We start from the raw sequence: 24,777 nt of genomic DNA on the forward strand, positions 1-24,777 counted from the left end.
ATATTCTCCAGAATATTTCTCAATAGACTAGAATAAACCTTTATCCCTTCACAATGATTCCATGTCCAGTTATCTTGTATGGTTTGCCATCATTAGGGAGTTGATTCAGAAAATTGTACCAGAACTATTGTGCATCAGATTGTATTAATATTTACAATGGCAAGCTCCCATCAAGGTTTGCACAAGACGGTGGGGTGGCACGGTGGCACAGTGGTTAGCACTGCTGCCTCACAGCGCCTGTAGACCTGGGTTCAATTCCCGACTCAGGCGACTGACTGTGTGGAGTTTGCACGTTCTCCCCGTGTCTGCGTGGGTTTCCTCCGGGTGCTCCGGTTTCCTCCCACAGTCCAAAGATGTGCGGGTCAGGTGAATTGGCCAAGCTAAATTGCCCGTAGTGATAGGTAAGGGGTAAATGTAGGGGTATGGGTGGGTTGCGCTTCGGCGGGTCGGTGTGGACTTGTTGGGCCGAAGGGCCTGTTTCCACACTGTAAGTCTAAGTCAAATGAGTAAGTGAATTAACCCTTTCTTTGTGAATTGTAATGAATTGTGGAGCCATTTGGACCACCTTCACCAAAAGAAAATCCCAACTATTTGCACTTAATGTTCTTCGCAATTACCACTTAAAACAATCTTGGGACCACAATTAACCAGAAACCAAATTTGTCACACCATGTAAATATAGTGGCAGAACCCTTAATGGGCTTTGTATGTAAGTTATTCAATTGGAGACACTGATTTGGTAATGGGAAAGAAACAATTCAGCTATGTGTAAGAGAGTGTTGAGTTTTTTTAAAAATACAGTGGTGGGATCTTGTGGTTGTGTCCTGACCTCTGGGCCAGGAGGTATGGGTTCAAGTTTCACCTGTGTTCAAGACATGTTTGTGCTTCCTGGTGTCCAGAATTGGATAGGATATTCTAGCTCTGGTAAAATTACTGACTTATAAACATTACCATAACTTTCCTTACATTTTTGACATATGGGAAGCAAGACTAGTTTGAAGCTAACATCATTTATGATGGAAGCTGTCATTTGTAACTCAGTGGTTCACTCTCCTTAATTAAGAAAGAGAAGCCTGAATGCACTAAGCTGCTCAATCTAAAATCAAGCAGACTAGGAAATGTCCCAAAGAATATAAAATATTCAGGCATCCATTTTGAGATGGGAAATTTGTAGGATTTTGAAAGGATTAAAAAGGTAACAGCTTCAGCCAAAGAAAAATGGGTCAATTGAAAACAAAGACAGAAGAGTTAATCAATAACTGTAGTAAAAGACTGGAGAGATAGATCAAAACTCCCTTGTTATTGTCTAAGGTAGAACAATGTCACTGAGGAAGTTCTGGACAATATAGAAAGTGTACCTATCATGGCATGTTTTGATTATCTCTGGAGGAGTCCAGCTATTGATTTGCTTGTCACGGGCAAAACTCCAGGTACCGATGTTGCACTGCTGGAAGTTTTCAACTAAAGAAAACCAGCACTGCATCAGAATCTGAACAACCTTCTTCTGTGTCTGTTTGAGGGAGACGGCAGTCCTCCATAATAGTTATGATGTTAACATTGTGACCCTGTATTTAAAAGTCTGACTGCATTGATTACAGCAATTAGAATAGATAGAAATTTATTGTTATGTGTACTTCTATATGAAAAATACAGTGAAAAGTTTCATAAGCCACTCCACCATGGGGCCTACATCAATGACAGAAGTCAAACATAATAAAAAGAAAAGTAAAATTAAGACACAGTTAATGGCTCCTAGGCTTGGGAAAAGCTGATTAAGGATCGATGGGATAGTCTGAAGATGCAGCTGGGATGAGACTACGACACCAGGTCACTGGAATACTGGACCGAAAGCCTCTCCCATAAAAGACCACCATGCTGGGGTACCAACACACCAGTCCTAGACCGCCACTTCTCTTCCTTCAGGCATCTCGGCCTAGCTGTGGACCTGGAGCCTCAGCCTAGACCATAGTGAGCAACAATTGTCGCTGTTGAATAATATGGGAAAAGTATTTGCCCATGTTTACCTTCGCACTCTGCAGATCCTGGCTGGATGCATCTATTGTGAATCCATGCGGTTTTAGAATTGTAAAAGAAGTGCTTTGAACATGGGTTACCAATATGTACTGCCTTAATCAGTCTTATTAGGCCTTCAACCATGTGAGGTGGCATGGTTTGTTTAAGCTGCTGGACAAAACTGGCTGTTCATTGAAGCTGCTCAATATGAACTCTTTCCACAACAACATGGAGTACATTCAGCTCTGGCATGCAGTATTAGAACCCTCTGATTTCTAGTACAGTCAGACACCTGTGTCAATAGTCTTCAGCAGATTTTTCTCTTTTGTTTTAGTGCTGTCAAGTGATTTGAGGGTAGCTACTTACACCAGAAAGCTGTTCAACCTTGCTTGCCTGAAATCCAAGACAAAGATGCTCCATGTCCTCATCAGACATTTGCTGATGATACTGCACTAACATTCCTTCAGAAGTAATGTGACCAACATCAGGAAGATATTGCTGTGGAGGTTGTTCATAGCTACATGTATCTTGGCTCCACAATCCCTAGCAATTCGTTGATGCCGAAATCCATAATAGTTGCAATGTTTGCTCTGTGTTTATGTCCAAATTCAGTAACAGTGTGAAATGACTACAACCTGACCACGAATGCCAAACTCTGCACTCTTTGTAATGAAGAGCTCATTTCTGATAAAAGGCTTATGCCCAAAACATCAATTCTCCTGCTCCTCAGATGCTGCCTGACCTGCTATTCTTTTCCAGCACCACACTCTCGATTTTTTTTTTGTAATGAAGTACACTATGGTGAGACCTGGACAACATATACTGGACAAGAGAACAGGTTGACCATTTTCAACCTTCACTGTATCAGACATAGTCTTGGCATCTTCTGGCAGGACAAAGTCACCAAACCAGAGGTCCGTGAGCATGCTATCGGTGTCTACTCACTGCTATTCCACCCACATTTGTGCTATGTTCATCAGAAGTATGATTGCCATATTCTCAAAGACCTTCATCTGTAGTATTCTGGCCACTACTTCAAGACCACCTGGGGGTCTAGTTCTCTGCTACAAGGGCCTGCAAATGGAACAAAAACAATATAACATGACAGTTATTAACAGTGGTAACTGGTACCAGTGGCTGAAAGCCATGACCTCTGGAGGCTGACTGTCTTCAGAAGCATTGGAAAAGGTGAATGTTGCTTGGCTGTGGAGAGGGTGCAAAGAAAACCAAGGCCAGCAAATCATACACTTTCTCACTGTTCTCCTCTGTAGTAAGTGAGCAGAGGTTCTGAACTACACCAAGGAATGCTTAACATTGCGCTGACTGCACATTTCAAACAATCGTTTTACAACATGATGGCATTGTTTCCATAAAAAGACTGAGCGTATGCACCTTTGGCCATTTTTATGGTGTTTTTCATCAGTGCTGTAAACCTAATGGTATTGAGATCACTTTTCTCGAATGTTTTCCCACTGAAATATATATGATTTGCGCCTTTGTCTTTTTCTGAAACTAGATCTACCATTGCTTCCTCCCTCATTGGGTTGAACATCCTAAGAAGGGTGTTCTCTTGTACACATTTCAGGAGTGCATTCCTCTCCATATCTTTTACATTGCCTTCCTACCCCTAGATTTTAGAATATGCCTCTGATTATTACTATGTTGCTTCATAGTCCTTTTGAGACATTGTTACATTGTAGGTATTGCTACTCTGATGATGGAAGGTCTCGTCAACAGTTCAATCAAGCAACACCTGATCAGTGATGCTCAACTTTAGTTTTGCCAGGGTTATTCAGCACTTGACCCATTGCAGCCTTGGTTCAAACATGGTCAAAAGAGCTGAATTCCAGAGATGAAGTAAGAGTGACGGCCCTTGACATCAAGACCACATTTGACTAAGTGTGGCATCAAGAAACCCTCGTAAAACTGGATCAATGGGTATTGGGGGCAAACATTCTGCTGGTTGGAGTCATACCTGGCACATAAGATGGTTATGACTGTTGCTTCATCAATGACCTTCCCTCTATCATAAGATCAGAAGTGGGGAAGTTTGCAGATGTTTGCAGAATGTTCAGCACTATTTGGAACACCTCAGGTACTGAAGCAGTCCACGTTCAAATGCAGCAAGAGCTGACAAGTGGCAAGTAACATCCATACAAATGCCAGGCAAGGTCTATCTCTGAGAGAGAATCTAATCTCTGCCCCTTGACATTTCAATGGTGTTACCATTACTGAATCCTCCACTATCAACATTCTTGGGATTTACCATTGACCAGAAACTCAACTGAACTTGCCACATAAACACTGGCTACAAGAGCAAGTCAGAGGCTAAGAATGGTGTGGTGTCTAACTCACCTCCTGACTCCCCAAATCCTGACTTGTGCCTTGAAAATTGTAGACAAAAATGCAATGGAATACTCCTGGATGAGTGCAACTCCAGCAACACTCGAGCTTGACATCATCCAGGACAAAGCAGCCCACTTGATTGGCACCACATCCATACGCATCCTGTTTTTCCACCATTGATGCTCATTAGCAGCAGTGTGTACCATCTACTAGATGCACTGCAGAAATTTACCAAAGATCCATAGACAGCATCTTCCAAACCCATGACCACTTCATCTAGAAGGACAAGGACAGCAGATAGGCAGGAAAACAGCTGCCTACAAGTTCACCTCCAAGTCACTCATCATCCAGACTTGGAAATATGTCCCTGTACCTTCACTTGTTGGGTCAAAATCCTGGAATACCCCCTCCAAGGGTTTTATGAGTCAATCTACAGCATGTGGACTGCAGCAATTCAATAAATCGGCTCACCATCACCTTAAGGGCAAGTAGTGATTGGCAATAAATGCTGGTCAACCAGTGAATCCCATGTCCCATGAGGGAATGGGAAAAACACTGCTCATCCATGGACACTAGCATCCAGCATTTGCCAACCCCTCATAATCACCATGGTACTTTTTAAAATCCACTTTCGGATTGCTTAGGAAACACAAACTTGTATAGCTAGCCTAACTGGCAACTAGCATTGAAAGTCTATGGTGGGGCACTTCCCATGCTAGGCAGGCACTCAGCTCATGGATTTTGCCAGGATACATCTTGGAGCTGGTCACTCTTTCTTTTAGTGCCAACTCATTTTAGTGTTTGCCTGCATACAGCGTCTGTGCCTTGTTTTGTCATGCCATATCTATTAGCGCATTGGTGCTTAAACACAAACCAAACCCTATCAAGTAAGCATTTTTTGAGCTTTTCTTAGCCAAAACACACAAGCTGCTTGTCAGTAGAGACATGCCCAGGAAGGGGGCAGGTTAGTATATGACACACCAGGATGTCAGTTTAATACTGACAGCATACCCCAGCTGTCATGTGGGCGGCATGGTGGCACAGTGGTTAGCACTGCTGCCTCACAGCGCCTGAGACCCGGGTTCATTTCCCGACTCAGGTGACTGACTGACTGTGTGGAGTTTGCACATTCTCCCCGTGTCTGCGTTGGTTTCCTCCGGGTGGTCCGGTTTCCTCCCACAGTCCAAATATGTGCGGGTCAGGTGAATTGGCCATGCTAAATTGCCCGTAGTGTTAGGTAAGGGGTAGGTGTGGGGGTATGGGTGGGTTGCGCTTCGGCGGGTCAGTGTGGACTTGTTGGACCGAAGGGCCTGTTTCCACACTGTAAGTAATCTAATCTAATCTGTCTACGTGACAAACACACTGCACATGTATTCAGTCAAATGACCATGATGGAAATTGGGTGGAGGTTACTCCTCGGTCCAGTTAAGGGTGTTGGTTGTCAGTCAGGGGCCTGGTACAGTAGGTCACACAGTCCACTGACTTGACTGTAGTCAGCAATCAACTTGGAATGATAATGGTCAAGGGGCTGATGTCTGCGGTGCAGTGAATGGATAAACAGTTAGTCCTGCATGGCCAATACCAGCAGTCAGGGGAATCACATAACATCAGGGAGCTGCAAAAACAGTCATCAGAGTCTGGTTGGTCATGTCTAGGGTCTGTTCATCGATGTCAGTCAGTGAGGCCTTGGGCAAAAACATTCCTTGATGTCTGATCATTAAAGACAGTGCAAGGGGTGCCTGTAGACACAGCAGGGAGGATCACTGCCAGTAGGAGTAAGGGAAAAGCAGAGACAATTGTGGACATGGGAATAAGAACAGTGGTGGGAAAGCTCCAGGTCTATGGGAAGAGGTATGCAGAACAGCATCAGAGGGCATGGGAAATTGTGAGGGTGAGACCTTCTACTTCTGTGACTTTGCAGTGGGGAGGCGCAGGGTGGGCATTATTAAGATGTAATATTGGGGTTTAGAGGGAAGGGACGATGGTTGGAAGCAACGTTCAATATGGTAGATCCACACATTGGATGGGTGGAAATGGGATGTTAGGGTATTATAAGACTATAAGGATCTTAAGAAATAGGAACAGGAGTAGGCTATTCAGCCCTTTTGAGCCTGATCCACATTTCAATAAAATCATGGCTGATCCCACATTCCTCATTTACACTTTTCTTTTGTTATCCCTGATCAGTAGAGGAATTATCTACCTCAGCTTTAAACATACATAAAGACTCTGCCCCCACAGCTGTGCATGGCAAGGAGTTATGAAAATACTCAACCCTTTGAGAGAAGAAATCCCTCCTTATCTCAGTGTTAAATTGGTGCCATTTTATTCTGAGACATTAGAGACTTGGGGAAGGGTTGGGGGGGCGGGTGGGTAACCTGACAACCGACTTGGGGCCTGATGCTGATTGATCCGCTATCAGTTCTGTTCCTGTTATCACTTGCTGTTCTGTAGATAAACAATGCCACTGAAACATGCTGGGAATAACACTCAAAGTGGATGAACTCAGTGTTACTTTGGTTGAAAGTGTCGAATCCAAGTCTGCTGGATGTTCGTAAATTGAAGGGGTAAATGCATGTAGCATGGGTTTGCAAACACCAATTACAATTAATTTGAAACATCTTTACATACTCATGCAAAATGAACATGTTTAGGCTTCGGATGTTGCTTGTGTAATGTGGACAGTGTGTACAATTGCAGTGAGTTATGCTCTGTGCAGAAAATGAGATGATGTGATAGATATTGAGGAGCCAGGGGAACAGGAGAAAGATGAGGACGTTGAATTGGAGCAATCTCTTCTTGTGGATGATAGAGCCGAGCTGCGTCAGGCGATACAGCCAGACAGGATCTGATTGGCACCCAACTCCACTAGTTGCAAGCTGGATGCAGAACATTATCATGGATGTAAAAGTCAAGATGCCAGCATTTGGTTTGCATTGAGTGCAAACTTCAACCTGAATTTGCTTCTTTTATATCACGTTTTGCTGGCTGTTGACAAAATTTGTTTAGACTTATCTGAATGTTTGATTGTATGCGACTAGACAATGACAAAATGCAGACAATCTCTGGACACTGGGGACAGGGACTTGCAGATCATTTCAATGGAATATATCGAAGAGCGTGCAAAGTATGTGGTTAAATGTGACTTTAAGAGAATGGAGATGTATGTGCAAGGGAGTGTCAGCTGTGCCAGCTTTATGCTGTGAGCAGTTTGGCTTTGTGCCTGTTGTGAGGAGTAATGCAAGATTGCCAACATTTTTCTGAGTGCACAATGGTCTTTCAGAGATGGAGCAGGCGCAAGGACTGCCAATCTTTCATGGAGTTCTTCTGGCCATGTTGTGTGGTAAGATGGGACTAGAATTGCACATAAGGGATGCCAGTGGGGTAGGGTAGGTAGTTAATAAGGTGTGTTGGGCAAGTTACAGCGAGAAATTTCACTGGGTCTCATAGCGGGAATCCCTCCAAAAAAGCTTGATACAATTTGCACTTGCCCAATAAGTGCTAAGGTCAGCCCTTTGTATATGTTTTAAAAACAGATTTGCTTTGCTTACAGAATATATAATACTATAAATACATGTTTGTGACACTGCAGATAGATTTGTGCAACAAATTTAATTAGGCTTAGTGGCTGGTCTACAAACCTTCAAATGAGACTCTTTTTATCCCTGGTTAATCTGTTTTCTGCCATTTAGCTATTGAAATAGTATATGTTGAACCTCATAAGCATTTCCTCTGCTCCTATTCCCATCCCAGCACCATTTTTTAAAAAAAGAAATTGCTTTAATGGCACCAAATTCAAATGTTTTGAAAACCAACATTTTATTTTGCTCCCTAGTTAAACTACAACTACAGGCAGAAGCTATTGGAGTAATATCAATCAAGGGAATCTGTGCGAACCGTTTTCTTGCTATGAATGAAGATGGCAAGTTGTATGGCTCGGTAAGTGGAATTGTTTTGACGTCTTATTTACAAAGTTTCTGTTGTGGGTGTTCTTTTGAATCATTCATTTATGCATTTTTGTGTGGTCACATATTGAACATGCTCTCCTTTGTCTATACCATTCTAGGAGAAAGTGAGGACTGCAGATGCTGGAGATCAGAGCTGAAAATGTGTTGCTGGAAAAGCGCAGCAGGTCAGGCAGCATCCAAGGAGCAGGAGAGTCAACGTTTTGGGAATGAGCCCTTCTTCAGGAATTCCTGAAGAAGGGCTCATGCCCGAAACGTCGATTCTCCTGCTCCTTGGATGCTGCCTGACCTGCTGCGCTTTTCTAGCAATACATTTTCAGCTATACCATTCTGACTTAGATGGCTCAAGCACAGCTAACTGAACTTGATGATATACAGTCAGTTTGAGTCTTAAGGATATTTTCTAGTTTGTAAAAGAAAAAAAACTGCTCATAAAACAGGATATATTTTAGACACTTGTACTGTATGCTAAGCAGATCCATGTGAATAGATAAAAGAAAATGGACTTTCTGGTAAAAAGGCAATCCCAGTGAATGAAGTGAGTCAAAAATTGACCTCCCTTTAGCTGCTGCATCTGTAGAACTATAATGATTAATAATATATTTCTAAGTACATTTATAACAAATTTATTTTGAAAATTGTATATCCTAAAATAAGACCTAATTAGCTGCTGTGCCACCTTATTTTAAAGTACTGACCAACACACACATGATACCTGCACATCAGATGAAATTTTCAATGATATTGTATAATGTTATAGAGAAGGTCAAAAGTCAAGAAATCTGAGGATGAACATTTTAAATTGTTGGCAACATTTAGAATTTTAATTTGATTCTTGATTTGAGTACTGTTTTTTGTTTTTAATTAAACTGAACAAAATATTAAATCTGTTCTAGTATGGTATCAATTCGTCTATAAAGCAGACTGCAGACATCCTTTTTCAAATAAAAGTTCCATATAGATTATATCTGCAATAAATGTAGTTAGTTGCAAATCCTATCAGATTGAATGGATCGGTTGGAGAGACAGTTAGAGACAATGAGGAATTTACAAGAAGAAGGGGATGTGATGGATGGCATTTATAGAAGGGGAAAAAAGTTACTGATAGTCAGAAAGATGAGTTAACCACAGGAAAGTAAGGCAGGTAGGCAAGTAGTACAGGAGTCTTCTGTGGCTATCCCCATTTCAAACAAGTATGTTATTTTGGAAAATTTAGGGGGTGATTGATTCTCAGGGGAATGTAGCAAGAACAGCAAAGTTTCTGGTATTGAGATTGGCTGTAATGAAATGAGGGGTATGTTGGGTTCCAAGAGATCAATTGTGTTAGAGGTCTCTCTAGTCTGAGGTATCCACAGACATTTCTGTGGCCAGCAGCAAACAATCAGATTGGTGTGTTGCCTCCCTGGTGCCAGGATCAAGGGTGTCTCAGAGGGTGCAGAATATTCTCAAGGAGAGAGGAACCAGCAGGAAGTCATTGTATACATTGGAACTAATGACATAGGAAGGCAAAAAGATGAGATTCTGAAGGAAGAATATAGAATTAGATAGGAATTTAAAAAGGAGATCCTCGAGTGTAGTAATATCTCCCGATGCTGCGAGCTAGTGAGGGGATAAATAGGAAGATAGAGCAGATGACTGCATGGACGAGGAGCTGGTGTATGGGAGAAGGATTCATATTTTTAGATCATTGGAATCTCTTCTGGAAGTGACCTGTACAAGAAGGATGGATTGCACCTGAATTGGAAGGGGACTAATATAATGGCAAGGAGATTTGCTAGAGCTGCTCAGGAGAATTTAAAGTAGTAAGGTGGGGGGTGGGTGGTGGTGGCGGCGGCAGTGGGGAGAGACCCAGGGAGATAGTGAGGAAAAAGATCGATCTGAGACTACTCCAGTTGACAAAAGAAGTGAGTCAGTCAGGGCAGGCAGGGAAGCAGAGAACAAAGTAGGACTGATAAATTAAACTGCATTTATTTCAATACAAAAAGCCTAACAGGGAAGGCAGATGAACTCAGGGCATGGTTAGGAACATGGGACTGGGCTATCATAGCAATTACGGAAACATGGCTCTGGGATAGACAGGACTGACAATGTAATGTCCAGGATACAAATGCTATAGGAAGGACAGAAAGGGAGGCAAGAGAGGAGGGGGAGTGGCGTTTTTTATTATGGATAGCAATACAGCTGTACTGAGGGAGGATATTCCTGGAAATACATCCAAGGAAGTTGTTTGAATGGAACTGAGAAATAAGAAAGGAATGGTCACTTTATTGGGATTATATTATAGACCCCTTAATAGTCAGAGGGAAATTAAGAAGCAGATTGGTAAGGAGATCTCAGTTATCTGTAAGAATAATAGGGTGATTATGGTAGGGGATTTTAACTTTCCAAACATAGACTGGGACTGCCATAGTGTTAAAGGTTTAGATGGAGATGAATTTGTTAAATGTGTACAAGACAATTTTCTGATTCAATATGTGGACGTACCTACTAGAGAAGGTGCAAAACTTGACCTACTCTTGGGAAATAAAGCAGGGCAGGTGACTGAGGTGTCAGTGGGGGAGCACTTTAGAGGAGAAAATGAGGACTGCAGATGCTGGAGATCAGAGCTGAAAATGTGTTGCTGGAAAAGCGCAGCAGGTCAGGCAGCATCCAAGGAGCAGGAGAATCGACATTTCGGGCATGAGCCCTTCTTCAGGAATGAGGAGAGTGTGCCAAGCAGGCTAAGATAAAAGGTAGGGAGGAGGGACTTGGGAGGGGCGTTGGAAATGCGATAGGTGGAAGGAGGTTAAGGTGAGGGTGACAGGCCGGAGTGGGGATGGGGGCGGAGAGGTCAGGAAGAAGATGGATTCCTCCATCACCAGACCATAGCAACACGACGGCTGGAGGAAGAGCGCCTCATCTTCCGCCTAGGAACCCTCCAACTACAAGGGATGAACTCAGATTTCTCCAGTTTCCTCATTTCCCCTCCCCCCACCTTGTCTCAGTCCCAACCCTCGAACTCAGCATCACCTTCCTAACCTGCAATCTTCTTCCTGACCTCTCCGCCCCCACCCCCACTCCGGCCTATCAACCTCACCTTAACCTCCTTCCACCTATCGCATTTCCAACGCCCCTCCCCCAAGTCCCTCTTCCCCACCTTTTATTTTAGCCTGCTAGGCACACTCTCCTCATTCCTGAAGAAGGGCTCATGCCCGAAACGTCGATTCTCCTGCTTCTTGGATGCTGCCTGACCTGCTGCGCTTTTCCAGCAACTCATTTTCAGCGGGGAGCACTTTGGGGCCAGCGACCATAATTCTATTAGTTTTAAAATAGTGATGGAAAAGGATAGACCAGGTCTAATAGTTGAAGTTCTAATTTGGAGGAAGGCTAAATTTGACAATATTAGGCAAGAACTTTCAAAAGCTGATTGGGGGCAGATGTTCGCAGGTAAAGGGACAGCTGGAAAATGGGAAGCCTTCAGAAACGAGATAAAAAGAGTCCAGAGAAAGTATATTCCTGTCAGGGTGAAAACAAAGGCTGGTAGGTGTAGGGAATCCTAAATGATTAAAGAAATTGAGAGTTTGGTTAAGAAAAAGAAGGAAGCATATGTCAGGTATAGACAGGAATGATCAAGTGAATCCTTAGAAGAGTATAAAGGCAGGAGGAGTATACTTAAGAGGGAAATCAGGAGGGCAAAAAGGGGACATGAGTTAGCTTTGGCAAATAGAGTTAAGGAGAATCCAAAGGGTTTTTACAAATACATTAAGGACAAAAGGGTAACTAGGGAGAGAATAGGGCCATTCAAAGATCAGCAAGGCGGCCTTTGTGTGGAACTGCAGGAGATGGGTAGATACTAAACAAGTATTTTGCGTCGGTGTTTACTGTGGAAAAGGACATGGAAGGTAAAGAATGGAGGAAAGTAGGTGATGACATCTTGAAAAATGTCCATATTAGAGGAGGAAATGCTGCATGTCTTGAAACAAATAAAAGTGGATAAATCCCCAGGACCTAATCGGATCTCTGTGGGAAGCTAGGGAAGTGATTGCTGGGCCACTTGCTGAGATATTTGTATCATCGATTGTCACAGCTGAGGTGCCGGAATCCTGGAGGTTGGCTAACAGGGTGCCACTGTTTAAGAAAGGGGTAAGGACAAGCCAGGGAACTATAGACCAGTGAGCCTGATGTCAGTGGTGGGCAAGTTGTTGGAGGGAATCCTGAGGGACAGGGTGTACATGTATTTGGAAAGGAAAGGACTGATTGACTATCCCTAATGTAGTTTTGTGCGTAGGAAATCATGTCACATAAACTTGAGTGAATGGTTTGAAGAAGTAACAAAGAGGATTGATGAAGGCAGAGTGGTGGACTTGATCTATGTGGACTTCAGTAAGGCGTTCGACAACCCATGGGAGACTGGTTAGCAAGGTTAGATCTCATGGGATACAGGGAGCACTAGCTATTTGGATACAAAACTGGCTCAAAGGTTGAAGACAGAGCGTGATGGTGGAGGGTTCTTGTTCAGATTGGGGGTCTGTGACCAGTGGAGTGCCACAAGGATCGGTGCTGGCTCCACTACGTTTTATCATTTATATAAATGATTTGAATGTGAGCATAAGAGATATAGTTTGTAAGTTTGCAGATGACACCAAAATTGGAGGTGTAGTGCACAGCAAAGAAGGTTACCTCAGATTACAACGGGATCTTGATCAGATGGGCCAATGTGCTGAGAAGTGGCAGATGGAGTTTAATTTAGATAAATGTGAGGTGCTGCATTTTGGGAAAGCAAATCTTAGCAGGACTTGTACACTCAATGGTAAGGTCCTCTGGAGTGTTGCTGAATAAAGAGACCTTGGAGCACAGATTCAAGCTCCTTGAAAGTGGAGTCACAAGTAGATAGGATAGTGAAGAAGGCATTTGGTATGCTTTCCTTTATTGGTCAGAGTATTGAGTACAGGAGTTGGGAGGTCATGTTGTGGGTATACAGGACATTGCTTAGGCCACTTTTGGAATATTATGTGCAGTACTGTTCTTCCTATTGTAAGGATGTTGTGAAACTTGAAAGGGTTCAGAAAAGATCTACAAGGATGTTGCCAGGGTTGGAGGATTTGAGCAATAGGGTGAGATTGAGTAAGCTAAGGCTGTTTTCCCTGGAGTGTTGGAGTCTGAGGAGTGACCTTTAAAATCATAAAGGTGTATAAAATCATGAGGGACATGGATAAGATAAATAGACAAAGTCTTTTCCCTGGGTTGGGGGAGTCTAGAACTAGAGGGCATAGGTTTAGGGTGAGAGGGAAAGATAGAAAAGAGACCTAAGGGGCAACTTTTTCACTCAAGAGGGTGGTATGTGTATGGAATGAGCTGTCAAAGGAAGTGGTGGAGGCTAGTACGATTGCAACATTTAAGAGGCATCTGGATGGGTATCTGAATAGGAAGTGTTTGGAGGGATATGGACTGAGTGCTGCCAGGTGGGACTAGATTGGGTTGGGATATCTGGTCGGCATGGACGAGTTGGACCGAAGGGTCTGTTTCAATGCTTTACATCTCTATGACTCTATCTCCACTTCTGTTAATATGTAGATTCTCCAGTTCTCATCATTCATTGTTCTTTTTACAATATCATTGGTCAGTTCTGGTGCAGTTCTCCTGAGTTTAGAAGGCTGTGTGTCAAGCTTCACTCCAGAGGCTATAATCTGAAGTGACATTTTAATTCAGTTTTGATGGAGTGCATTTGATAAATATAAAGTTTCTTCCAATGTCCTGGCCAATATTTATTGCTTAACTAACATCACTTGAAACAAGTGGATTATCTCAAAATTTATGGGAGCTTGCTGTATGCGAATTGGCTACTGAAGTTCCCATCATTACAGTTGTTCATAAATACTTGGCTGCAAAACTGAAGTCTTGAAATAATGAAAAATGCTTTATGAACACATTTTTTCATTCTTTGCCATGATCATTTTGTACAACAAATTATTTGATAAAATGTTAGATCTATAGATACCTATCCATACATTCTTGTTTTGTTTTAAAGGTTTTTTTTGTGAAATCTTTGAAACATATCTTCATTTTGATTAGTTAATGTCAGGGTAAATGCTTGAATGTCATGTGATGCAAAAGTAACACTGATCTTCCCCTTTTGTCCAGGCAATCTTTTAACTACAACGTCAACAGAATATCATCTTATGCACTATTTTCCATTTCCTCTGCCAGCTGCATCTATGTTCTTTTTAAAATGAGTAAGCCAATATTAAAAGCAGTTTCGTGCTGTAAGGCCATGCAAACTGAGACTGCTCCAATTATTTTCAGCTAAGTCTTATATTAACTATATGAAGGTTGAGAATTTATCTTCATTATTCTGATTTACATTTGAGCCCACATCCATGAAGTGAAAAACAAATGAGTTTGTGTTTGCCATCCAGTGCCTTAAATGTGTTGTACAAATTCAGTTTTACTTCCTTCTGTTTGCTTGTTAAATGATTTGTTGTCCATGCTCCTCTGTTATAAAACCTTTTTCACTAACATTCATTCATGCTCTGTTAGGACTTTTGTTTAATCCAGATTTTTTTTCCACCTGATTGTAAAGGACCATAAAAGCAATACCAATTTCAGATAAACTGCACTCATCAGTCTCTGAGGAGCAGGGTTGCATGGCTTTACAATCATCCAAATTTACCATTCATGTATGGCTATGCTATTAAAAATGTACTTTCTGAATGAAAGTGGTGGAGGGTAACAGAAGTCAGTTTCTCAAGTGGAGGGAGTTAAAGGTGCAATCAGAGACTGACTGTCTAAGAGGATGGATGGTGAGAAATGGTTCGCGTTGGTTGGCTGATTGGAACATTTCTGCTTTCCCAGACACATGGGCAGTGCTGGGGAGGCATTTAAACCTTCCATTCCTTTAGCTATTGGGAAACTAGCTGATCAGTGATAAAACCTAAATTAAAGAAAAAAAGGCATGCAACCTCATTCAAATGTTTAAATGAGGGACATGCTTCCTGCAAATGGATTGATAACCGTCAACCATTTTCCTTTGTCAAAACTGTCAGTGGGCAAGTTCCAGATGGCTTAGATTCAGACTTCATAACTTTTTGTTTAAATCCCACTTAACTTGAACACACTTTTGTTTTGTTCTTTTTGGGAGGTCAACATTTGCCAGAAGCCTCTATTTATCAAACTAAGGTTCCTGAATACTTTTCTTTTAATGGCCTTATTAATGTGCCCTTGTACCTTTTTTTTGAAGGTTTATGTGCATTAACCTCCAATAGACGCAGTTTCAGCATGTTGTGATCGCAGACCAGACTGCTAAATTAGTGTTAGTCTGTCCACTTCTTTTTTTTAAAAAAAAAGGTGTTATGGGTCCCTCATTTAAGTGAGAGATCCCAGTTCCTCAGTAATAGAGTAACGCCACAAGATTCCAGTTTTGATCAAGCCACAATAAATGTTATATAAAATGCTGAATTTTCACATTTTTAGCAGTTGTTTGTTTCTGGGGAGTTTCATGGCAGGTTTCCTTTCAAGCTTAATAGCTACTTTTGCTCCACTATATTCTCCTACTCACCTCATTAATTATGCATCTGGGCTGTACTGTCAAAGGCACCTGAGGTTTAAATGCTCACTCCTACTGGGAACTTCCAGTATTCACACCAGTAGCAGCACATTTAAACCTGCCACTTCAATTGGTGCAAGTCAGGAGTTGGCCTTACACTGCTTAATGTTTATCAGGTAGGGCATTACTTCCATTCCTGCCTGGGGCAGGTACTCTGCTTCAGCAATAAGGACCTGGAAAAGCTGGTGGGTAAAGTGGCAAGAAGAGGACCATCCTTTTCCTAAGCACTGCCAGATGAGACCATACCACTAGACACAGCCAGTCTGAACCTACATAATGGTTGGTGACTTGGACCAAATGAGATATATAGTAGTGCAGAAGGCAGTTGATGACTTTCTGATTTCTGCAAGGATCATCTCTCTGCCACCTCTCATTCATTCTTACACTGCCATTGGACAGTAACATCAGCATCTCAACTCAATGGCTTTCACTCACTTATCCCAAATCTGCATTTTCTACTCGCTCACTGGGTATATATCATCATTTCTCTTGCTCCTGAATCACCAATAAAGTTCTTCCATCCACTTGTATCTCAGCCAATCCCTCTTTATGTCATCTTGCAGGAGAAAATGTCTTCTAACTGGCAGTAAGGGCCCAGATGGGCCTTGACTTCACTCTGGGTGTTCCTTCCTTTCTAGGAGAAAAACTCTTTTCTTTTGTGAAGACCATTTTACATCTGTCAATACTCACTTTCAATCATCACATGACTCGCTGTCAAGTTAATACCCTGGCTACCATGTCAAAATTGAACAGCTTCTCCAAGGATGATAAATGTTATGTTGGTGATCTTTCAGAAGCATCCTAGAGAACTGCAAATGACAGGGATCCTTCAACCCTTGCATTCATGAGTACTGCCAAAACATTGGTATTTACATTTGGCCTTTGTGCTATCCGCCTAGGAACCCTCCAAACACAAGGGATGAACTCAGATTTCTCCAGTTTCCTCATTTCCCCTCCCCCCACCTTGTCTCAGTCCCAACCCTCGAACTCAGCACCACCTTCCTAACTTGCAATCTTCTTCCTGACCTCTCCCCCCCCCCCCCCCCCACCTCACTCCGGCCTATCACCCTCACCTTAACCTCCTTCCACCTATCGCATTTCCAAGCCCCTCCCCCAAGACCCTCCTCCCTACCTTTAATCTTAGCCTGCTTGGCACACTTTCCTCATTCCTGAAGAAGGGCTCATGCCCGAAACGTCGATTCTCCTCCTTGGATGCTGCCTGACCTGTTGCGCTTTTTCAATAACACATTTTCAGCTCTGATCTCCAGCATCTGCTGTCCTCACTTTCTCCTTTGTGCTATCCTCACTAACATGCATGCTTTGTGCTAGATTCTTGCCTCCACTCATGTTTCCCACTTGTCACCTTGTGTGTGTCTAAGTGATCATTCATGAGTGTACACATTCTTGGAGACCAAGATTAATTCTATCCAACTATAATAAAGGAGTGTATACATTCAAGGAAGGATGATGTTCAGTCCTCAATTAACATCGAAACTCTGCCCCTTAGTACATTTGTTCTGATGAGAAAAGAGACTGAAAGCTCAGCATCTATCAGTATAAATGTTGTATTGAAGTATACATGTTCATTAGCAATGCAGGTGAATTCACAAATGCTTAAGTAGAAATGATGTTGAGATGGTCTGAGGATACCATCTCTCACTCTCTCATGATACATCTGAAACTGATACCAATCATAGGAGAACTCATTTCTTGGAAGATGCAGTGTGATCTGGGTGTCCTTGTTCATGAGTCACAGAAAACTAGCATGCAGGAACAGCTGGAAATAAAAAAAGTGAATGGAATGTTGGCATTTATAGCTAAAGATATAGAATATAAAGGTAAGGAAGTATTGTTGCAAATATACAAATCGCTTGTGACACCACACTTTAAGTATTGTGCGCAGTTTTTGTCCCCTTATTTCAGGAAAGATGTTGTGGTATTGGAGGCAGTTCAGAGGAGGTTCACGAGATTGATCCCAGAGATGAGGGATTTGTCATATCAAGAGAGATTGAACAGTTTAGGTTACTCTTTCTGGAATTTAGAAGAATGAGGGGAAATCAAATTGAGGTATTCAAGATGATAAAAGATATGGATAAAATAGGCGTGGAGTGAATGTTTCCTCTTGTGGGGAATTCTAGGATGAGAGATTATAGTCTTAGGGTAAGGGGTAGCAAATTTAAAACAGAGTTGAGGAGAAACTACTTCTCCCAAAGGGTTGTGAATCTCTGGAATTAGTCTGAGAGTGTAGAACATAGGAACAGGAGTCAGCCATTCAGCCTGTTGAACCTGCCCTGCTATTCAATACAATCATTGATTGAACACTCCATGCCTTTTACTCACTCCATCCTTATTGCCCTGTACACCACTGGTAGTCAGAAATCTATTAATCTCTACCTCTGACATACTGAAGACTGAGTATCCACAGCCCTCTGGTTGAAAGTTCCAAAGGTTCACAATCTTCTAACTAAAACTGTCTGAGAGAAGGAGAAATTAAATTGCATCTCCCTTTTTAAATTATGCCCCCAGATTTTGGACTCCCCAACTAGGGGAACAATCTTGCTTGCATCTACTCTGTTTATCTCTAAATATTTTGTAGGTTTCAATGAGATCATCCCTCATTCTTAGAAACTCTAGAGAATACAAGGCTAATTTGCATGATCTCTCTCCAATCTGAGAATATGCCTGAAAATTTATTGTACTCTGGCAGCAATATCTTCTTTGAAATAGAGATCAAAACCACACACCCTGCTCTTAAGTATCGGATTGACATCCCAAAGAATTTCCCTCTGCCTCCATTTAACTGACTAAAATTGCGTATTCAACAAACCATGAACTGTTCCAAGTGGCCAGTTCAAAGCCTTGCTACCAGCCCTGCCTCGTGTGGAACAATTGAACTTTGCAACTCAGCAGTCAAATGTAGCAGTATCATTGGACTGGCTATTCCCTGAATGTTACAATTCACAGATCAAATTAAATGAATATAACAAAAATCATCACAGCACAGTCTTAATTACTTCTATTCAGGTTGCCTCCTTATTTTCTAGTCCGAATTTCATCTGTGTATTTTCGTCTTTCAACAGACTTTTGTAACATCAGAAAATGTTGCATTCCTTTTGAGGATTGAATTAAACTCTGAAAATAGCCGTATTACTGTGAAGTCAAGAGACAGTTGATTAAGAAGCTGCCTATTTGTTTTGATTGCCAACTGCTTATTAAGTTTAGACTTTGTCAAAACCAGACTTTTGGTTTTACTTTTTCACAAATCTCTTTTTCAACATAATAGGACATTTATACTTGATAATTTAAAAGCAATTTGTTATGTTTATTGTCATGTTGCTGTATTTTGGGTGGGACTCCCACTGATATTCATTTGAATTTTTTGTGTAGCTGGCTTGTGTTATCATGAGTAATATATCCTTCAGAGGTATCAAGCTTGCAGCTGGGTGGTAGCCTTTTCCAAACAAATGAACTCATGTTTCTTTAACAGTATTTTAATAGTATAAACAAGAGAACTGTTTTGGAGTTCCTTATTGTTAAAGGTGATGTTGCTTCGTCTTTTGCATCCATCTCTTTTTTTGCGCTTCCTACCAAAGTCACATTTGAGTATATGAGGAGGTGGGAATTCTGGGGCATTTGTGTGCCCCCGGGACTTCGTGCTTATAGGTGTTGCATTTACTAAAGTTTAGGCGGTAATAGAGTTTTGTCATTGCAAATTTAATAATGGAACATGGTGATAAGTGGGAGGAAGACCAGCAGATGAAATTTAAATAGTACTAGAAAATTGGTAATGACATTAAATCGATAAAGGAAAATTAGACCAATACATCAAAGAAAAATTGTTAGATGTGTTGAGTAGACTGAATGGTGAGTTGTTAGGTTGACACACCCCTTCAGCTCTTGGATCTGAGTTTGTTGTGTCAGTTGTGGTTCCGTTGGTTAGCAATATTGCTTCTGAGTCCCAAGATTCTGGAATCAAGGCAGACATTCCAATGCAGAACAGAAAGCCCTGCACAGTTGGAGGTGTCCTCTTTTAGATGCAATGTTAAACCGTCTGCCCACTCTGAATGCAAAAAAATCCTCCATGAGTCTGTTTTGAAAAAGAGTGGAGGAAGTATCCCTCATGGCCTGGTCAACATCATTAAAACAATTATTTGGTTAGTATCTCATGGCTGTTTATGGGAATTTTACTGTGTTCATGTTCTCTGCATTTCCTATGTTGCAGCAGTGACCTCACTTCAAAAAGATGTCATCGGCTGTAAAGAACTTTGATATGTCCAGTGGTTATGTCATAGCACAACAATTGGGAGCCACAGCTAATGTTCTGGGGGACATGGAGGTTTTTGAACCCATGGCAGAGTGACATTTAAATTTAAGTAAAAAGCTAGCCTCATGTCAACCATGCAGCCGCTGCCAACAGGGGTCTCTTGTGGTGCAGTGATATTGTTGTAAGGCCAGAAATCTTGGGTTTAAGTCTCACCTGCTGCAGAGGCGTACTATCACATTTATGAACAGGTTGATTTTTAAAAATTACCTATACATACAAATCATGCTTTATTAAAGTTTATGTTAAAATGAAATATGTTTCTAATTGTCCAGAGTCTATAATCCTGAAGGTTCAGTGACTTAATGCAGCATGTGATTGAGCTGTTTAATCAGAAATGTACTTGAGGTTGGTTGATTTATTCTGAATTACTTGATAAAAGTTGGAGAGGTTTTGGAGGAAGTTTAAATGTTCATGGCTAGGGAAAAGTATGGGTTTGTTTCTCTTTGATGAATCAGAGTTAGTTTGTACAAGCAGCTACTGAAGGATTAGTTTTGATTTTATGCATTCTATCTACTTTTCTATTTTGTATGACTGAAGAGCATTTGGTGCTAACAGCTGATTGTATGTTGCTACCTGCATGCATCACTGAACATTCAGCATTATCCAAATTCAGAGGATGAGGGAGAAAGAAATTAAATCCACGTAGTGCAGATAGATGCCTAAAAATGCAAGAAACATTAGGAATATCATTTTTAAAAGCAGTGTGTTTTGGGAGAGGGTTGCCTATGAAGGAATGGCTTTATTTAACTGTTCTGATATTCAAAGTAATGCATGGCTTTCTGCCACTTTATTAGAGGATACTTTGGGCCAGATAGCACTTTAAAACTAATTTGTCAATATTTATTTATCAGAAATATGAATAAACAGTTTGATTTACAATGTTTTCCTTTTTTCTGAACATCTAATGTAAGGTTATCTGAAGGATCACTTGATATTTTATATTTTTATATCATTTTAACAGATTCCGTTTAAACTTATAACATGTCTATCAGTTTTGAGACCAACAAAATATGGGATGTTAGAGCTGTGAGCACAGTTTATTTGGAATGTAATGCTGCAGCTATCCCAAATGGAAAGTAATTATGGCAATTAACAAAATTAATTCACTTTTCAAAAGAAATTGTTTATTTCATGATTGACTTTCAATTTTTGATTTAATGTATGTACTCTTTCATCTATTCCACCCTTCCTCATCTCACATTTCCCTACATCTTCAGATACCCAGGATTACAGCCACTGTTGGGACCTTCTATTTCCTGCCAAACAGATTTGTCAGTCAGATTGACATCATTACCCACTGCTGGGTGTTGAAAGGGATGAGACTGTGGCATGGTCCTCCGTCATTGAGAGTTTGTGATTGTTTGTAGGTAAAACAAAATGAAGAATGTTGATTTGGATCTTGGGACAGGTGATGGAGTTGGGAGGCGAATAGGAAGCATTAAATGCTCACAGTAGGGCCTGAGAAGTCAACACACCTGTCGGCTCACAATGGGTGTTATAAAATCCATTATATCCCAGAGGAGGCAGTTGCCCCCTCTATTTCACTATTGAATTTCCTGAATTTTGGGAATTCTGGCAGGCAGAAGCTAAATTTAAATTGTGCCTCATTGGCACATCATTGCATTGTATTTGACAGCAGCAAAATAAGCAGTAGTCCCATCGATCCTTTGGCAGCGTTAGGAAGGGTTTGGAGGAGTATGGGCTGGGTGCTGGCAAGTGGGACTGGATTGGGTTGGGATATCTGGTCGGCATGGACGGGTTGGACCGAAGGGTCTGTTTCCATGCTGTACATCTCAATGCACATGGGTCTTTCCCATCTTAAATCATCTTGCATTAATAACAGATCATTTTACTCCTCTTTATAAAGATAAATGCAGCTATGCTGTTCAGCTCAAATGCCTCCGTGGATACGTTCCATGTTCTTGGATCTCTTGGTGATTATTTTATTTTTGTGGTGCCTAATTTTGGATTCTTCCACAAATAAAATATCGTTTCTGCATTTTTAGTAATTTTAGAGATCTCTCCATGTCTTAGTCTACTACCTTCTAGAAAAAAAGAGACTCAGCATGTTCAGTCTTTTCCAACAGTTGTATCTTCTTGGTTCTAGTATTGTCCTTGTAAATGTTAATTGCATTATTGCCAAATGCCTCTGTAATGTTTGTGTATAACAGAAACTAGAAATGAGCACATTATTTTTGCATGTTCTTGGTGGCATAAACGTAACATTTTTGTGTTTCTGTATTTTGAATGAAAGTCTCTTTCTAATGAGCAGCTATTTAACCTCCCTGGAGAGATTAAATTAGAAACAAGGCCAGTAAGGGAATAAATACTATGGAATATTCTTCTTTAGCTCCTCAGGGAATAAATCCATAGGAATTCAAATGGGCCATTGGTTATCTGCTGATGCATTTCCGTTTACACTGGGCTCCAGTTAAAAAGCCATTCGTCATCATCTTGAAATGTAGAGAGTCAGCCAGAAATATATCCAAAAGCTCACCGTCTTCTGCTGATACTGGCAAGACGATGTCAAATTATTCTCCTTGACTCATTAGGAATGGCACCAACTGAATTTGAGTTAAGGCAGCAAGAGTTGCATGTCTAGCAGGGTGTTAACTGCTTGGATGCCCCACCTCTAGGATTGAGATTGTAGTGATGATGCCTTTAAGACAGTGAATTCATCTTTATAGCAGCTGGCTTCTAAACCTGACCTACAGAAAGAAACATTCATCCTCCTATAATAGATTGTTCTGGCCTTTAAACTCAATGCATGGTATTGATTAATTTTCCCCTTCTATATAGTTAGTTTTCTTCTTTCGCCCTTTCCAGATCTTATTACCTCAAGGTTTTTCCTATAAGAATGTGTGAGTGGCAGGACATGAAAATGTTATTCGGCTTCAGCAGTAAATACTTAGGTTTATTGAAAACAAATGCTATAGCTATTTTAATTGATTAAATATAGATAGCTTTTCCATCTGATGGTTGTTGAAATCCAGTATTCATCTCTGTGATCCAAAACCCAAATGCAAATTCCCACTTTGGTTATTAATCTATAATTTGAGATGGATCTATCAATCAGGCTCATTTCTTTTCTGGATTGTATGACCTGTTGTGTATTGGCTGTATTTGTATTTCTATTATATTTTCAGTTTATTTCTTACCACTTTTCACCTATTCTTAGACTGAAGTGTTGATATCATCTTTGCACCTGTTCTGTTAGTTACTTTTCAAAACCACACTTCATGCTCGGCGTTTGATGACTAGTCAATTAGATCATGATGTCTGTTATTAATATTATCTCCCTCTCACTCTTCCCTGATAAATGAGCATCAAGATCAATTCTAGTATCTCTGTTCCAGTCTCAAAACGTGAACTAGCGATGGCTGAAAATAGAATCTTCCTGATTTATACAACTATGGTATTCATGGATCAGTGCCTCCAGAACGTTTGGAGAATCCAAATAGACTGTTATTTTTATGAAGAATGTTTCCTGGTTTCTGAGTCACTTCCACTTTTCACTCTGTCGCCTTTTGACCAGGGTAGTAGTTTCCACTTTCTGATGGTTAAAAATTCCAGCGAACCACAGCCTGTTCAAACCAGAAAGGCGTATTATTTATGTTGGTTGACTTTTTAAAAATATGTTTTCATGGGATGTGTTACTGGCAATGTCAGGATTTGTTGCAAGTCTTCAATTCCTCTTGAAGGTGGTTGTGTGCTGACTTTTTGAACTATTGCTTTCCTGTTATTGGTTCACCCACAGTTCTATTAAGGTCTCCATAGATGTGATAATACGTGAAGGATTGGCTAGCCATTGTTGAGCTTTTGTCTCCTCACATTATGTTTCTACATTCCAATAAAGAGCAATCGAACAAGCCTGAGTTTTACTATTAATTATACCCATTTATTATTTTGCAGAAATACCGTTTTCATTGAATGATAGAATCCCTATGCTATGGAAATAAGCCTTTCGGCCCATTGAGTCCTCACTGACCCTCAGAGCATCCCATTCAGACCCACCTCCTCCTCTATCCCTGTAACCGGGTGTTTCCCACAGCTAATCCATCTAGCCTGTACACCCCCCGACACTGAACAATTTAACATGGCTAATCCACCTAACCTGCATATCTTTGGACTGTAGGAGGAAACTAGGCACCCAGAGCAAACCTACATAGCACTATGAGCAAACTCCACATAGTCACCTGAGGGTGGAATTGGCTGAACCTAGTGCTGTGAGGTAGCAGTGCTAACCACAGAGCACCATGCTGCCAACTTTTCTCTCAAATGAAATGTAAATAATGCTTATAATTTTGAAAACCTCAATCAGACCACCTCAGCTGCTTTCTCTTCAGGAGAACAGTCCCATCTTGCTCAATCTATCCTCACGGAAATACTTTATACCTGGAACCATTCCAGTAAATTTAGTTCTGCACTCTCACCAGTGAACTTGCATCTTTTATGTAATGTGGTGCACACGGCAATACAATCCAACTACTGCAACCTCATTAAATCTACTCTTGATCATCAGAAAAGTGATGGAAGGTGTAATCAGC

The 24,777-nt window shown here is 41.1% G+C and overlaps 1 protein-coding gene across 1 annotated transcript in view; it reads left to right on the forward strand.

The window, feature by feature from the left end:
* The window catches only part of fgf2 (fibroblast growth factor 2), a 94,824-nt gene that overhangs the window by 32,219 nt on the left and 37,828 nt on the right, over positions 1–24,777 (forward strand). Inside the window, exon 2 of the mRNA XM_060851672.1 lies at positions 8,195–8,298. Coding sequence (XP_060707655.1) covers positions 8,195–8,298 — 104 coding nt within the window. The remainder of the gene's footprint in view (positions 1–8,194; positions 8,299–24,777) is intronic.

The sequence above is a fragment of the Hemiscyllium ocellatum genome, chromosome 36 (genome assembly GCF_020745735.1).
Source record: "Hemiscyllium ocellatum isolate sHemOce1 chromosome 36, sHemOce1.pat.X.cur, whole genome shotgun sequence".
In the NCBI taxonomy this organism is placed as follows: Eukaryota; Metazoa; Chordata; class Chondrichthyes; order Orectolobiformes; family Hemiscylliidae; genus Hemiscyllium; species Hemiscyllium ocellatum.